This window comes from Microtus oregoni, unplaced genomic scaffold, assembly GCF_018167655.1.
Source record: "Microtus oregoni isolate MIOR12 unplaced genomic scaffold, Mior012 000003F_ref0000135, whole genome shotgun sequence".
NCBI classification, from domain to species: domain Eukaryota; kingdom Metazoa; phylum Chordata; class Mammalia; order Rodentia; family Cricetidae; genus Microtus; species Microtus oregoni.
In genome coordinates this window covers 4,123,018-4,140,962 of record NW_024543062.1, presented here as the reverse complement: position 1 = coordinate 4,140,962, position 17,945 = coordinate 4,123,018, and the positions used below count along the sequence as shown (strand labels likewise).

The following is a 17,945-nucleotide window of genomic DNA, read 5'->3' as shown; positions in this document are numbered from 1 at the left end:
CAGGGAAGAGGGGGCACTGCCCTTCCATTGATGTCCCCAATAGAGCACGACAGTGTCTCACTGGTGCACACCTTATAGGATGCAGATGCGAACTTCGGTTCCCTGGAAAAGCTACACTCATTTTGAAACTCGAACAGACTCATTGATCAGAAAGAAATTCATGGTTGTGATGAGCTGGAAAGTTTCGGGTCCAGAGCTGCTTATCGTGGGCTATTTAATCCCTTTCATGGCAATTTATTGCTCACCTCTATACCTGACCCAACAACATCCTAGTGACTATTGAAGAATCCCATTGGAATGTATTCATTTAGACCATAGATTCCACCAGTGTGAAAGCAGAGATGTCATCAGTTAGCATCTGCGACCTGTGATCATGATGTCGCCGCTCCTCTGCCATGCACACGTCTGATGATCCTAGCACTGTACTGGAAAACACTTTGATTTATGATTGAGAAAAAGGAACAAAGTTGGACAGTGACAGCAGCACATGCCTTTAATCGCAGCTCTTGGGATGCAAAGGCAGAGGATCTCTGTGAATTAGAGGTCAGACTAATCTATAGAGCTAGTTCTGGGACAGCCAAGGCTACACAGAGGACAGTAAAGGAAAAGAAAATGTAATGAAAACATTTCCATGTTGGAAAATGTCACTTGGGGCAACTTGCATCTGTGTTTCCAGGCCATGGTCACACAAATTTGGCTCAGAATAAAGCTCTTATTCCATGTAACATGTACATGTGTGTGTGTTTGCATGTGTATATGTATATGTGGAATGAACATGCATGTACAGGCCAGAGGTCAATGTCAGGTGTCTTTCTCCATGGCTCTCCACCTTATTTTTTGAGCTAAGGTCTCTCACAGACCTGGAATTCACTAGTTCCAGTTAGGCTGGCCTGTGGGTTTCACCCTGCCTCGAAGCCAGAGCTGATTTATGCTGACCTACTATTCTGGTTTATGCAGAATCTACTCCAGTGACCAGAAGGCTGGAACAATCCTTCTCATCACTCGCAGGCCAGTGACACAATGACATGGACATGCAGATGAGCAAATGTGACTCTGCACATTCTCATCTTATCTCCTGGGCACCCCAAAATAGGAAGCAATGCTGGGGTGCAAATCCCCAGGCCAGACAAGTAAAGGCCTGAGGATTCTTGTCCCACTAGTCAAGTAGCGAACCATGCAAGGTGGCAGGCAGGACACCGAGTTGCCTTCCTTGTGAATTCACGTTAATGGTGGCTATAAAACTATTGCTAAGAGAAGCAAGACCACGTCCCGTGAGTGAGCCAGCCACTTTGCCAATTTGCCATTATTTCCACACAGTTAAACCTTGATTTCCATCAAAGCATCACTTTGGAAGTGTCTTCTGTTGTACAGACCCAATGAGCTCACCACGGGCCACTAAAACTTCAGGAAACTGCTTAGAGAGACACTTTGATCCACACCCTGGCTGCTGTCACCACTACACAGGTAATTAAGAACAAGCCATGCTAAGCAAAGTAAATGAGAACAAAGACTTGTATCAGGACAGGAAGAAGATTAACCCCTGAGGTCATTAGCAAGGGGCAGGCAAGGCAGTGGCGTGGTTACGTGTCCAGCGGGCAGTGCAAGCTCAGCAGGTTGTCTGTGTCTCCAATACTTGAAGAACAGCAGACCAAAGAGCACAGAACAGAGCCAATGGGAGAAACCACAGATGAGGTGCAGGGTGCCACTCATCCATCCAGGGCCATAAGCCCAACTACCTGTCACTCTCCAGTGTCTAGCGACACCCAGGTTTGTGTGACCAAAGCCTGTCTGCCTATTCCTCCACTTCCATGCTGAAGGGTGCTGGGACCCAACCATGGGGCTCTTTCAACACCACCCTACCAGCCTATAAACTATCCTAACTCAACCACTGGAGCAGGACTGGCCCAGCATCTATCAGGTCCCCCACTACCTGCCTCCTGTCCTGGCCCATCCATCCTCCATGTGGTCCAGGCCTCTTGATTACCACAGTGTCAATCATTAATCTTTTGCTTTATACCTGCTACCCACAATCTGCTCTAGGAATATTAACCACAGACACCCACAAAAATTATCTCCCTCGTTTCCCCCCTCCTTCCCTTTTTTCTTCCCTTCCTTCCTTTCTTTTAATATTTGTTTTTTGTTTTGTGAGACAGGGTCTTGCTATGTAACTCAAGCTAGTCCCAGACTCACAGCAATCCCCCTGCCTTACTCTCCCGAATTACAAGCAGTTACCATGCTTTGTCTTAAAGGATTTTCTTAGACTCTATGTTCTCTCACATAGTTTTAAGATAGGATTAAAACACCTGATTTCAAACTTCCATCACTGCAAAGAGAAAGAACTTCCAGACTATTCTAATTGACATTTAACCATCACATTGCCCGGATAACCCGAGAAACACAAGTTCGCACCAGTCACTCAGAATGAGAGACCAAAAGTTGGGATTTCTGTGTGGCTTCCTTTCTAATCTCTCCTCCTACAAAATGTACCCTAATATAAAAATAGGCTTTTTTTTTTAATTTTTCGAGACAGGGTTTCTCCATAGCTTTTTGGTTCCTATTCTGGAACTAGCTCTTGTAGACCACACTAGCCTCAAACTCACAGAGATCCGCCTGCCTCTTCCTCCTGAGTGCTGGGATTAAAGGCGTGCGCCACCACCACCCGGCTAAAAATAGGCTTTAACACTTCAGAGTCTCTTAATGGTTGTTTTTCTCTATAAAGAAATTTCAGAATGTTTTCCTGTTAAGATAAACCTCTTAGAATCAATTTTTAAAACTGTTTTTAAGACGTTAGGACACAATTGACAAAACGTGAGTATAGTCACATTTTAAAATACTTTTTTTATGTTTTATTTATTTGTGTTTATGTGTGTGTGTGTTCGTGGAGGTCAGAGGTCAACTCGTGGAGTCAGTTCTCTCCTTCCCAGCACAGGGTGGACTCGAACTCCCGTCATCAGGCTTGGCAACAAGCATCTCTACCTGCTGAGTCATGCCTCAGCCCCAGACAAATAATCATTAAATTTAAAATTTATACATTGTCAACTGTTTGGAAAAACATACCAATGACAATGTCTGTATTTGCATTGATTTCTGCGCCTTATCTGATCATTTTGTAGCATGATTTGAAGACAATTTCTGAGTTAGCATATAAAATAACGGGTTCACTCTGACATTTTCATTTATACACACAGTTATTCATATTTTATTTATACGTACCAGTGTGCTTTGCTCATATTCACCCCTCACTACGCTCCTGTGCCTCCTCCCTGACAAGTTGCCCTCCCACCAATGGTTTCCCTTCTGCCTTCATGTCATTATATTTAAATTTAGATTCTACAGATGAAAGGAAATAGATATTTTGTCTTTCTTCCCTTCCCCCTTATCTTCTTTTGTTCCTCCCCCTTCCTGTGCTCCACTTCTCCACTCTACAAAGTCCTGTTCTACTTTCATGTCATCACACAGGTCAGCTTCAGCGTGTACCATGCTCATCAATGAGCTGCCCGCAATGCCATGCTCATCGATGATGCACTGCCAGCTGTGTGCCACATCTATACAGCCATCTTGAATCTCCATGACAGAGGGACTAGACAGGAAAGAACCTCGCAAGCTTTGCAGCTCCTTCGAGGACACCGATGCTAAGCCTGGCACCTGGCAGGTTTCATTTAGTAGTTTAGCAAGGCCTTGAAGCACCCAGCTTTTATCTGACTCTGTCTCCAATGAGTGTGCCCCTCTGTCTGTCCCACTGTTCAGAGGAAAACAAGGGTTGGCTTTTGACAGTGCCATGCTCTTCAGAAAGAGACTATCACTATCTGACCATTATTGCCATGATGATCACAACACTCCCACCATCAACACCATCTTCATCATTGCCTTTATCATTATCACCTCCACCATCATCATCATCATCACCATCACCATTCTCACCATCCCCACCACCACCACCATAAACATCACCACTATCATTTATAACCACCACCATAACCATCACCACCATCATAAGCACCACCACCGCCATCACCATCCTCACCATCCTTACCACCATCACTACTATCATCATTAGCATCATCATAATTACCACCACCATCAGCACCTTTATCACAAGCATCACTATCACCAACTTTTCCATCACCTGCACCACTACCACCACCACCATCTTCATCACCATCTTCGCCATCACAATTATCACTGCAATCCCATCCTTTATCATCACACCTCTACCACCAGTGTTGCTATTATCCCGCCTTGAGAACATACCATCGCACATACCACATGTGCTAGCAACTTCTCTTGCTTACTCTGGATCTCTTCCCCTGGAGCAAAGCACCAATAAGCTAGACTGTTATCTGCGTGGCTCATGACATGCCATTTCCCCCTAAAGGAGAAATGGCCGCAGTATGCTTGTGGACTACAGGAGAACATCCCCCATCACAACTGTGTATTCCCCACTACCGTGCATGCTTTAGAGTTAACAAACAGATCCCTAGAGTGTGCTCAGAGAAGTTTCTCCAGCCTCAGTTTCCCTTCTCTGTGTATAGGGTAATCACACCCCTATCTTAGAGGGTTTTAGTGAGTTCCTGGGGATGCAAACCTTCCTGTAGTGTAAGGGTTTGCTAGGAAATCAGTGCATGCGGCTTTGACAGTCAAGATCCAATCAGCACAATGCTTCCACGTCCATGTCTACCTCTGCTATCTCATGCCAAGACTGCAGGAAAGAGTCATACTTTCTTTGGAATAAAGCAACAAGTCAGGCATGATAGCATATAAATACAATCCCAGGACTCAGGAGGATTACAAGTTCTAGGCAGGCCTGGTCTACACAGCAAGTACTCAGACAGCCAGGGCTGTACAATAAGATCCTGTCAGCCTGGAGGGGTGGCTCAAGCTGGTAAAGGTTAGGCTCACAACCAAAAATATAAGATCCTGTCTTGAAACAACAGGAAGAAAAAAAAAGGGAAGGGAAGGGAAGGGAAAGGGGGGGAAGGAGAGAAGGGGGGGAAGGAAGGAAGGAAGGAAGGAAGGAAGGAAGGAAGGAAGGAGTGATCAACAATCCACACGCTCCCCTCCACTGTGTCTACACCTATATTCCCTGTCACTGCTTGGCACACATGGAAGATTCACGAACAGTATTTATTAAATGTGTGAATGATTAATTGGATAGATGGAGAAACAAACAGGTGGATGACAGATGAAATTTGGATGGAGAGAGAGATCCACCTATTAGATGATAGGTGGATGGATGGTGGGTGAGTGTATGTGATGAAGAAATGGACAGTGACCGCTGGATCGATGACGAGTGCCAGATGATGGATGGAGATGAGTGATGGGTGGGTGAATGATTGATGCATGAAAACGGATGGACAGACAAATGAATGCTCATGCTGACTTCTCTCCCCATAACCTCAGATAAATCAGAAAACTTTGTAGCTGAAGTTTAAAATATGTGAAAGTCTTTCTTACTGCTTGGAAATAAGAAGTCACTTGGGAGGAAGGCAGAGAGGAGTAGAGTTTCCTAGTGATGCCAAATGGTTAAAGGTCTCTGTTTTGTGTGGCCTCGACATTCAGATTTGGCAGCTGTCCCCCAGCTGTCCCCCTCCAGCTGTTCCTAGGAGTCAAACCTCTCTTTGTTTGCCCAGTTCTTAGCAACTGCTGCCTTTTCTGAAGGACAGCAGGAGACAGCTGTCACCCACAGGAGGAAAAGCAGAAAGGTTGGTCCTGCAGACTTGCTACACAGAAGCTCGCCATGTGGGTTCTGAGGGTCCTTCTTACACTGCTCCTTCATCCAGGCTCTGTCACAGAGAAGTCTGGGGGATTCAAAGGGCTGAAAACAAGGGTGCCTTCTAAAACAGCTCTGAGTATATAAACAAACATAAGCCCAACAAACACCACATTTCGGAAACCTGTCTCCATGAATGGCATTGCTGGGCAGGTACAGATGAGGGATGTTTTTGCTACCCAAGTTGCATATGGAATGTGGTGTGGTCAGGAGGGCTGAAACTGGACTAAAAATTATTGTCTGGATGGCCGCTTCCAAGGTCAAAAGGTAACGGTGGGATGTGACAAGGTCCCCAGTGAACACAAACTGTGAGGTGGCAGCTGGCAGAGCTGGGGTCAGAGCCTTCTCTCTGCAGTCTTTGAAATTTCCCCCACGCCAACCTCCAAGATGGTTTTAGATAATGGGGTTGAGGAGATGGCTCAGTTGTTAAAATGCTAATCTCAAAAGCATGAGTTTCTGAGTTGAACCCCCAGAAGAACCCATGTAAAAAGTAAGACATGGTGGCACGTGCCTCTAATTCCAACACTGGGGAGGCAGAAACAGGAGGATCCCTGGGGATCACTGGCAAACCAGTCAAGCCAAATCAGCAAGCCTCAGCTCCCAGTGAAAGACCTTGTCTCAAAGAAACAAGGTAGTGGGGCCAGCAAGATGGCTCAAGGGATAAAGGCACCTGCCCCCAAGCCGAATGACTTCAGTTCAAACCCTGGGACATGCGTGGAAGGAGAGAAATGACTCTCAGATTGCCCTCTGATTTTCACGCTAATGCTTTAGCTCCTCTCTGTCTCGTCTGTCTCTCTCTCTTTCACACACACACATACACACACACAAAGAGGAGAAAAAGAAGCAGAAACAACTATGGTGACTGACTAGGTCCTAAAGGTTGATCCTCTGGTTTACACAGGCATACACACAGACACACTTATGTGCACACATGATTCTGTACATGCACACATGTGTGCATATGCACACACACATGTGTATTATATACACAATCATCTTAGAAGCTAATCAGGGTCTGGCCCAGTTAGTACCATCTGGGAATATCCGACACCACAGGTAAAACAAAGTAAAAAGTGAAACCTGCACGGCACAGAGACACCTGCATAATGAATACGTAAAGGATGCGGAGGAAAAGAAGATGGAGTCATGAGAGGATATGGGGGCAAGTGAAGATGGGCATCAGATGAGGACGACCAGGGCTGACACAGGCTGGTCCAAAAAGGATACCAAAAAAAAAAAAACTGCTGGTGCAAAACACGTCACCCTGGAGTCTGGACTCAAGTCTGCACTCCTATTTGCACACACACACACGCACACACAGAGTTTCCCACCAAGCTGCCCATCTGCTCAGCCCATGTCAGTCTATGCACTGCCCTGCACCTCCATTCCTGTCAGGTGCTTCCCCCAGCATCTCCCCCCCATCAGAAGGCCCCCTCCTGGGGAGACTCTGCCATTTTTTCCATGGTAGCCCCACACCTTCCAATAGTCTCCTGTCCTGTATCTCCACCCCCATCCCTAGAAGGTTTCACACTTCAAATTCTAGCAGTTTCTGCCATATTGAAACATTCTCTCCATGGGGGGAGCCCTAAAATGCCAGAGGTAAACAAAACGCATGCCAGAGAAAGCAGAAACTTCCGAGGTTCTCGAGCCCCCTCCCCAGCTAAGGGGGCTGACCAGTGGACCTGCCTAGAGCAGACTCTTAGACCTGTTGAGCTGCTTGCAAATGCTTCAAAGAGCTCCGGGGTTACTGCTTCCATAAGTGTCCCCCCGGTTAGGGTGGACTTGTCAGCTGCTTCTGACTCGGTCCTGCTCCTGTAAGTGACCTGCCATCCATACTCCTGTCGGGAACCCCAATTTAAAAATTCATTGGTTTACCAAGTTGACTTTGGTACAGCCTTTACTTCGGTCTGTTGTGGGTTCCCTATCTGGGGTGTGTTGAAAAGTCTCATGTGCCAGGCGGTGGTGGCATACGCCTTTAGTGAGTTTGAGGCCAGCCTAGTCTACAAAGTTGAGTTCCAGGACAGCCAGGACTGTTACACAGAGAAACCTTGTCTCAAAAATCCAAAAGAAAAGGAGAGGAGAGGAGAGGGGAGAGGGGAGGGGAGGGGAGGGAAAGGGAAGAGAAGGGAGGGGAGGGAAGAGGAGGGGAGGGGAGGGGAGAGGAGGGGAGAGGAAAGGAAAGGAAAGGAAAGGAAAGGAAAGGAAAGGAAAGGAAAGGAAAGGAAAGGGAAAGGAGAATCAAGTCTCACATAACAAAGTTAGGAGTAGAGAAGACAGTCACATCCAAGATGCCACATAGATGAAGTACAAAACCTGTGACCAGGGGACCCTAAAGACTACACGTTTGTCACAGCTGTGGGTCTCTAGGCAAAGGGATGTCAGGTGTCTGGGTACCAGGTGAGGACTTCACTACCAGCAGGAGAGGTAGGTAATGATCCAACAGCTCACAGGCCAGTAGCTGGCCTCACAAACAGTATGGGAAGTATCAGCCCAGGGAGCTCTCGGGGAGGTGTGTAGAACACACAGGAGGTGTGGTTCCAGTCCCAAGGAAACTACAAAGCCTCCAAGGGCTCCTACCTCCTCTGAGCTGGTTTCCCTGTCTGATAAACAGAAGTGGGCTCATCCACATGAACAGTGTGAGGCAGGGCTCACACTGCATCCTGCTATGCAGCAAATATCCTCAAACTTTCTCACCCTGGAGTGAAGCCCTTTAAGACTTAGGAATGTAAAACAACTTATAAATCTCAGAAATTCCCTGAAATTTACAAGGTTCAGAAAGCCTTGGAGGAGGGAGTTGCCTTAAGTAATAAAACTTGCTCTGGAGAAAGAAGACTGACTTGTGTGTCCAGCTACCTGCAAATTACTCAGAGAGCTCCAGAGCTGTGGCTTTCAAGAGCTGTCACACAAGCTAAGGTGGACTTACCTTTGAGTGGTCCCTGGCCCTGTCAGTATCCCTTCACCCACACTCCTGTAAGTGACCCCAATAAACTCATTGGTTCACAAAGCTGAATTTTGATGTAATCTTTTGTTAGCTTTGTCATTGGCTGCCCATCTTGGTACAGTAGATGACGTGTTTATTACCCAGAAAGATCACACAACAATCCACAGTCAGGAACAGAGATGGGGGCTGGTGGTCAGCTCATTTTTCTCCTTTTTATCCAGTCCAGGACCTCAGCCTAGGGAATGATGCTGCCCGTATACAGGGTGGGGCTTCCCACCTCTGTTAACCTAATCTAGAAACTCCATCACAGACACACCCAGATGTTTGCCTCCTAGTGATTCCCGATCCTGTCAAATTGGCACTCAATATTAGCTATCATAAACACCAAACAGACAAAGCCACAGGCAAGAGCCACCGCAAGCATTGAGGGCCATGGCCAGAGTGCCACACTGTCATTTCTAAACTCTGAGTTAAAGCCGTTCTGGGGTCCTTTCCAGACGAAATCTTCACGGACATGAAACTACCTTGTGGTTGCAAAGCACTCCATCCGCCACCATCATAAGACTGCCAACTTTGTAGGAAATTCTAGACACGAGGAAAACTACTCGTCTCTTAAAGGCCATTGCTGGTCATGTAGGCAGCTCTGGGCAGCCTGCTTCATCTCTGTGCTAAATGACAATATTAACATTCCAGCCTCAAGGAAAACACTGGTAGGTTCTTCAAGATAATGAACACCCATTACAGAGCCATGAGGTCCAGACCTGGCATCCCAGTTATTTGGGAGTCTGAGGCAGCAGGACAGAAAGTTTAAGGTCTGCCTAGACTACAGAGTAAAGTCTACCTGGAAAACTTAGCAAGACCTTGCCTTAAAATAAAAAAATAAAATAAAATAAAGATGCACCATTGAAGTCTATTCTGTTCTAGTGCCTGCCTAGTGAGGGGCTGAGGTGTGGCTCAGTGGTAGAGCCCCTGGCTAGAATCCCCCAGTGAGAGGCTGAGGTGTGGCTCAGTGATAGAGCCCCTACCTAGAATCCCCCAGTGAGGGGCTGGGGTGTGGTTGAGTGGTAGAGCCCCTGCCTAGAATTCCCCAGTGAGGGGCTGGGGTGTGGCTGAGTGGTAGAGCCCCTGCCTAGAATTCCCCAGTGAGGGGCTGGGGTGTGGCTGAGTGGTAGAGCACCTGCCTAGAATCCCCTAGTGAGGGGCTGGGGTGTGGCTCAGCAGTAGAGTACTCACCTAACCTGTACACACCCTAGGTTCAATCCCCAGTGCTTTAAAACAGAAAAAGAAGGAAGGAATAAAGGAAGGAGAGAGAGAGAGAGAGAGAGAGAGAGAGAGAGAGAGAGAGGGAATGAATATGGAGCCAGTATCATTAAAGGCAAGCTTCCAGTTTCAGATTCTAAGTTCCCATCCAAGTCCCTGAATACAGCCAAAGACTCACTAACCTCAGCCCAGAGCGAACCTGGCTTTATGAAGAAGAAAACTGAATCTGTTTCTGCAGGCCAGTAAGCTTCTCTTCAAATGAGGCCTCGTATTTTTACAAAAATGCTAATTTTGTTTTTCAACACTGCCTGAAAGGGAAGCACAGAGCCTCAAAGCCCTTGCCAGGCTGGAGAGGAGGAAGGGGGTCGCGAAAGCTCCCAGCAGCGGGAGCCAGCTTCCTTGGCTGCATATGACTCGGCAGACAGTGTGTTTTTCCCATCACCTGAGGCCCAGAGCCAATTTGTGCAAAAACAAGCTGCAGCGATAGGCGGGTGGGAGGAAGCGAGACCACACAGATAACAGGAGACAGCTGTGGGAGCCACGCTCAGGCCAGAGGCCGGAGTTTTAATTAGAGCAGCAGAAAATGGAGCTACTGGGTGAAGCACCTGGGCGCCCTTCTGTTGGCTCAGGTAATGAGGCCCCAGCCGAGGGCACAACACATGCTGCAAACACGCAATGCTTCCTAATTACCACACTGCCTGGCCCTGAGGGCTCAGTCATGCTCCCTCTTGGGGCATCCTATCAAGCACCTGGGAAGAGACAGGATGGAGCCCCAGGAGCCTCCACCTCCTTCCCTGAGCATCCCAGGGCTTCTGAGTACCATGGGAGCTGTGTTCTGAGGATGCTGGGACTCCAGCCAAGCAGTAACTGTCCCACTTCACTGGGAGGTGTGAGGGCCTGCCTAGCTTCTGACGGAAACACTCAGCAAAAAGATGCATTTGCTGCCACTCTGGGGTACTTGCCAGGAGCATCTTAACTCTGCAAGGGGTTGGTATTGGGGAGATGACATTCTGGTTCAAGTCCCAAGTTGGACACTTGATGCTGAGCCTGGGGCAAAGGGCAAGGGCCTTCCTTAGACTGGGCCCTGGAGTGCTCTTCTGTATATAACGGCCTCTGGAGACCTTCCTTCTGAGTATGGGAGTCTCAAAGACCACAGCATCCTACCAGGTAACTGAGGTCCAGGATAGGGCAGCGAGTGACTTCTGAAGTGGTCTCAAGATGACACCAGCACTTTCCCAAATGCTGAGTCACAATGGGGACTGGCTGCGGGTGCATTTGGCAGCAGAGCCAGGCTCTGAGAACAAAGAGAAACTCTAGGGGGAAGTTGCCACCACAACTGGTTGCCACCTGGGAACCCAGCCAAGGACTGAGAGAAAAGTGAGGGCAGCATCGCAACAGTGATGTGATGGTGGTGGTACTTGGTGTGAGGGTAATGGTTTGATAGTCTAATGGTAGCAAATGATGGTGGTGGTGATGGAGAGATGGACGGTGGTGGTGATGGAGAGATGGACGGTGGTGGTGATGGAGAGATGGACGGTGGTGGTGATGGAGAGATGGACGGTGGTGGTGATGGAGAGATGGACGGTGGTGGTGATGGAGAGATGGACGGTGGTGGTGATGGAGAGATGGCTTAGCTGTAAGAGTGGATACCACTCTTGCAGAGGACAAGAGTTTGATTCCCAACACCCACGTTGGGTGGCTCACAACTGCCTCTGACTCCAGCTCAAGAGGATCCAAGGCCTCTGACCTTCCTGTGCACACCCACATATACACACTTAATTAAAAATTTAAAAGAAAATTTAAAGTAGGCAGTGGTATTTCTGGTGATGACAGTGATGGCAATCGTGGCGATGATAGTGTTGGGGGGGTGGTAGTGATGATGGCGTTAATGCTGTTGAGGATGAGGGTGGTGATGGTGACAGTAATACACAGGTATACTTTGCTGCTACCGCCTTACAGAAATTCTCATAGTAGGTCTTATTACCCTCATTTGACATCCAATCCCAGAGAATGTCATCAAAGTCACAATGTGCACAACTCTCTCTAAAGACATTTTAACACATCTCAAGTTGTAGCTAAGTGTAGTGCAGGAATGCAAGGGAGCTCTAGACCAGCGCCATTATTGGGGCCTCTCTCAGGCCCCCAACGCCCACCAGGGCAGAGCCAGTTCCCTGCATATGGAAGTCACCCCAGGATACAGAGACCCCAAGTACAGAGTATTCTGGGGTTGCTCCCAGCAGTAGGGAACAGCTCCCTTGGCTGCATATACCCGGGCTGCTCAATGTCCTCATCCCTATTCTGCTGGGGGAAGGAGAGGAGGATATGATCTGTCATCACCGGGGTGACAATACGCTGGACCGCTGACTGTTTCTGATGTGTTGTGTTGTCTTCAGCAAAGGACAAGAAAGAAAACTGAAGCCGCACATTCACACCCTGTGCAAAAGCTCACAGACAGCCTTCCACAGGAACCGATGAGAAACACAACTGTCCTGGAACTTATCAACTGAGCATCAGTGCATTGTGTGTGTGTGTGTGTGTGTGTGTGTGTGTGCACACATGCACACATACCCGTGCATGTGCATCTGTATGGATACACAGGTGTATGCATGTGTCTGGAGACCCACAGAGACTTTAGCTCTTGTTCCTCGGCTTCCGTCTGTCTTGTTTTTCTGTCTGGCTTGGGGCCAACCAAGTAGAACAACCAGGCTGACCAGCAGTCCCAAAGACCCACCTGTGCCTACTACCTCTTGCCTTGGCTGGGATTACAAGCATGTGCCACAATGCCCCCATTTTTTATGTGGAATCTACGGATTGAACTCAGAAGCCCTTTACCAGTCGAGCCATCTCCCCAGTCCTATAACCCTCTTCTAAATAAAAGGATTTAATCTAAATAAAAGGATTAGCATCTTTCCCCTTTCCAAACTTGAGTGTCTCTGATACAGCTTAGAAGAACTCCAGGATAAACTGACAAGAGCAAAATCGCTCAGCCTATGACACTGAGCTTGTCTTGACCCTGGATCTGGAGGGAGAGGCCATCAGGAAAGGAGGCACGCTTACCCTGCAAGGCATTGTTCACTTTATTCCACTCACGTGGGGAGGATGGGGGGGGTGCCAAGGCCAGGGCCCAACGCCTACAGTCTTGGAACTCTGCCCTTGCCAAACCGCAGTGAGCCAGACAGAGCCGCTAAGCCTGGTTTCAACAAGACAGGGGAAGGCAGTTCTGGGAGCTTCACAGAGCAGCATCATGTGAGAGATTCGGGAGTGGATGCCTCCCTGCCTGCTCCCTTAGGACCACTTCCTGGATCCAGCACCATGGCCAGGAACCAGAGTCTACTGTGTACATATGAAAAGTGAGTTTTCCTCTGTGGAAAACAACAGACCCAGAGCAGACACACACTCCATGTGACCCGCTCCTTCCACGGCCAGCTCTGCAAAGAGGTATCATTAAGCCAGCCATCTGCTTCCTCCGCTTCTTGGCCACTTGGCTGGAGATCGCACAATTCTAGAGTGTTATTAGTGGCCTGCCTCTGCTATAAATGATCAGACAGAGCAGGAACTTGCTGCCTACAATCGTATATCATGGAGTAGTGCTGGAAAGGCCAGGCCAGCTGAAATCAACTCTATACCTATACCATGTCCACAAAAGAGTGAATTAGGCCAGGTGTGGTATCTCTACCTACAATTCCAGCTGTCAGGAAGCCGAGGCAGGAGGATAACAAGTTCAAGGCTTACCTGAGCTGCATAATGAGACCTTGTCTCAACAAGGCAGAAAGAGGCAGGGGAGATTGTCCAGTGGATAAAGTGCTTGATGTAGAAGCACAAGCACCTGAGTTCAAACCCCGGAACCCATAAAAATACCTGGATTTCTTTAATTCCAGCACTCAAGAGGCAGAGGCAGGAGGATCTCTCTGAGTTCGAGGCCAGCCTGGTCTACAAGAGCTAGTTCCAGAACAGGATCCAAAGCTACAAAGAAACCCTGTCTCAAAACAAACAAACAAAATACCTGGATTCAAAGAGGGATAAGTCCCCAAGGCCCCACTCCTAGATGAAGAACCATAGTAGATGGTTGCTGAGAGAGGGGAATCAGTCGTCCCTGGGGAGGAGCCCTCTGATAGGCCATCCAGTACCAAGTGGACAGCCTTAAACACATGTACATATGAGTAACACTGAACGGGCTCCGTAGGGTGTGCATGTGTGCGTGTATGCGTGTGTGTGTGTGTGTGTGTGTGTGTGTGTGCATGTGTGAAATAAATAGAGAAGGAATGCCAGGGGGAGTTGGGGAGAGGGAGTTGGAGGGGGAAGAAGAAGGGGTATAAATGATATAAATATAGTTTACTCATGTGTCAAATTCTAAAAACATATTAAAAATTTAAATTAAATCACACACTTATAATCCCAGTCCTTAGGAGGCAAAGAGAATGGACTCTGAGGTTCACTGGCCCCCCCGGAGGCTCAATGACTGTTCAGCCTAGACAACTGGGTGAGTTCTAGGCCAATGAGAGACACTGCCTTAGAAAATCAAAGTATCTAGTGCTTGAGGATGACAGCCTAGACTGACTTCTGACCTCTCCATGCACATACCCACATAGGTATGTGCACACACACAAGAACATGTCCCTGTACATACACAGAAAGTGGGGGACAGAAGAGACAGCCTGTCTGTGTTACAATCCACCACGGGACAGGTGAGTTCCTATGTAAGGAGCAGAAGGGAGCCACGGGGGCGCCCATGAAGATCCACCCAGAGTCAAGCAATGGTCCTAGGGTAGTCTGCAGAAAGTCACCTTTCACTTTGAACCCTTCTCTCTGCACCTGCTGAGCTTTGGACTGTGTGAATGCCACACTCATTCAAAGTCAAGTTTCAACTGGCAGTGGAAATGGACACATGAGCTCAAGTTAGAGCAGGGACAAAGTTGGGGAGACAGCTCAGTCAGTAAAGGGTTTGCCCCCATGAAGTCTGAGCTCAGTCCCTAGCACTGAAGTAAGGATCTGGTAATCACAGCACATGCTTGTAATCCTGGCGCTTTGGAGACGGAGACAGGTGGGTCCCTAAGACTCACTGGCTGGACAGCCTACTTGAATCAGAGGAGGCTGGGTTTCGAAGCACATGATGGATGGACGGTAAGGAATGACCCCAAGGCTAACCTCTGGTGCACACACGGACTTGCACACACACGGTGGGCAGGGGGGGAGGGTAGAATATTTCAGTCAACTGTTTACCTCTGGTAAACAGAGCCGTTTCCCCAGGCAAACACTGCTACCAGCTGGACAAGGAATCCTGTGACCACCATGGCCAATAACCATGAACTGGCATCTGAATTGAGAATTGCTTTTCTCAACACTTCCAAAAACTCAGAATCAAGAGGTGGACTCATACTGTACCCCTTTGAAGCTCTAGGAGAGGCCCTTCCTGCTTCTTAGGGTCCCGTGATGCTAGGCATCCCTTTCTGGTCACCACAACATCCCTTCTCTAGTTCTGTGGCAGGGAGCCTCCGCATGTGTCCCAATCTTCCCTCACCCCATCCTCGCAAGGGCACATATGCCACTTAGAGTCCCCTAGAAAATCCAAGGTCATGCCCGCCCGTATCTTCAAGTGTGGGAGAAAGCCATCCTCAGAGCCCAACACCCACCAATTCTATCACGTTGTCTGTGCCTGCATGCAAGCGTCAATCATGACCTTGCCTGTGGACTGAGGATGTTCCCCTTTGAAAAAGAGGGGGTGGTGCGGGTCACTGGACCCTCATTTGAGATTCCAGCCATTCCTCTGTGTGCGGTTTGCCCTCATTGCATGTGGCCTTATGGGGACAGGGGTGCTAGGATACATAGCCTGTGGAAAGTTAACTGAGGGGCTCCTACACCCATGCTCTGTAAGCCCAATGAGCTCACTGAATGCCCAGGGGAGCTTTGGTGAACTTGAATTTTGTCGCTAGAACCTTAACAGGAGCAGGTAGATGACATTTATGTGTTCCCAGGGAAGGAATTCTCTCAACATCAAGTTAATCGCATCTGATGTCCTTCTGTGCCACACGAAGGAGCATTCTCAGGTCCCAGGGTTTGGCTCGTGTGTACCTCTGGAGGGGCCTTATTCCCTGACAAACCAGGGATGACCAACCATACTGGCCACTTTTCCAGTCAACACTGTCAAATCCCTGACAGAAGCAACTTAAGAGAGAAGTCTTTAATTTCGGATCACAGTCAAAGGAGGTCAGCTCCCTGGGGCAAGGGAGACGGGATGACCTGGGGTGTCTCTGCACGGAGGTGGGAGCTGATGGTTAACACGTCCACATGTTGGTAAATCAGAAATCAAAGAACACGAACCAAAAGTAAGGGAAAGCTATACCCCCTCCCCAGAGACCCACCTCTGACAACCATGCCCCAGGTCGTAGCTTCTTCAAACCCCTACAATACCAACTCCAGCTGAAGATCAAGAGTTCAAACACGTGAGAGCTTGCAAGATGGTTCAGCTGTAAAGGGGCTTGCTGTCAAGCCTGGTGACCTGAGTTCAATCCCCAGGACTCACACCATGGAAAGAGAGAAGCAATTCCTGAAAGCTGAACTCTTACATATGTGCACACCCTTCTCCACACACATAGATAGATAGATAGATAGATAGATAGATACATACATACATACATACATACATACATACATACATAGATACATAGATACATGGATGGATAGATAAATGGGCGGACGGACAGATGGATGGACAGACAAATAAATGTGAACACTGAATAAAAATGCAAACAAAAGTTGGGACACCTAAGCTTGTAGGATACATTTCATATTCAAATGCTAACAAAGAGGAGTCACACTGGCCTCCTACATTGGTTGATGTAGACAAAAAAAAAAACCACGTATTTTTGAGATGGGTTTCATGTCATCTAGACTGGCTTCGGGCTAGCTGTGCCGCTGAAAACATGCCTTGAACTTCTGATCCTCCTGCCTCCACCTTCCGAGCGTCGGGATGACAGGTGGGTACCATGCCTTGTTTATGTGAAGCCTCACACTTACACAGCAAGTACTTTATCTTCCTACCTCCTGCTCTTCCTTTTTGAGACAGGCTCTTGCTCACGTTGATCTGGATGGCCTTGAACTCACAGCAATGTTCCTGCCTCAACTTCCAGAGTGTTGAGATTACAGGCATACACCACCACACCCAGATAAAACTTTCTGGTTTTTCTAATCATTTATACAGTGAACTTCCCAAACACAGCCCTGGAGCCCTTCCTGGTCCCCAGGTTTCTCTCGATGAAATAACAACTTCCCTCCAACTCTGCTGCTCTGATTGTTTCAGAGAAGACAAGGCCTACACCGGCATATGGAAGATGCTGGAACATTCAGCCACATGATCGGAGCAAAAGGCAGTATTAGTGTATCTTACTACAAGCCAGAGCGTACGGAAGCTATGAACTCCGACCCAGGACCAGGGACCTGACTCCTGTACTGGTCCAGATGAGCACACACCTATGTACTGTAGACACTGCTCCTTCCTCGGGAGCTCACAGGAAGCAATCAATAACCTGCCTCTCCCAAAGCCACCATCCCCATGGCTCCCAGCGTGACTCAGCCAGGAGGGCGAGTGTGTAAACCCGGGCACGCCTACCTCCGCTCGTTGTCATCCAGGTGTGAGAAGAGCACGTTCTTGGAAATGGCCTTAGCCAGGGCAGTCATGGTCTTATAGTCCTTGGGAATGACCTGGGGAGAAGCGAAGGAACAGACCATTTAGCTCCAGGGACAGAGCTAGCATCCCAAACTCCTGCTAGAAACTAAGGGATAATCCATCCTGGAGCCCCTATTCTGCCATCCTCATGAGACTAGGATCCGGCCATGCTAAAAGAACAGCAGGGAGTGTCACATGTGTTTCACTTTAAATGAATTAATTAAATTTAATTTAATTATATATTATATTTATATATATAAATATATATTATATATTTAAATTAATTAAATTTATATATTGGGGCAGGGTTC

General features: G+C 48.0%; 1 protein-coding gene across 4 annotated transcripts in view; it reads right to left on the bottom strand.

Moving 5' to 3' along the window:
• Window positions 1-17,945, bottom strand: part of Prkar1b (protein kinase cAMP-dependent type I regulatory subunit beta) — a 137,914-nt gene that overhangs the window by 76,972 nt on the left and 42,997 nt on the right. For all 4 annotated transcript variants that reach the window (XM_041648349.1, XM_041648348.1, XM_041648347.1 and 1 more), the window contains exon 4: window positions 17,578-17,669. In XM_041648349.1, the coding sequence (XP_041504283.1) occupies window positions 17,578-17,669 (92 nt within the window). The remainder of the gene's footprint in view (window positions 1-17,577; window positions 17,670-17,945) is intronic.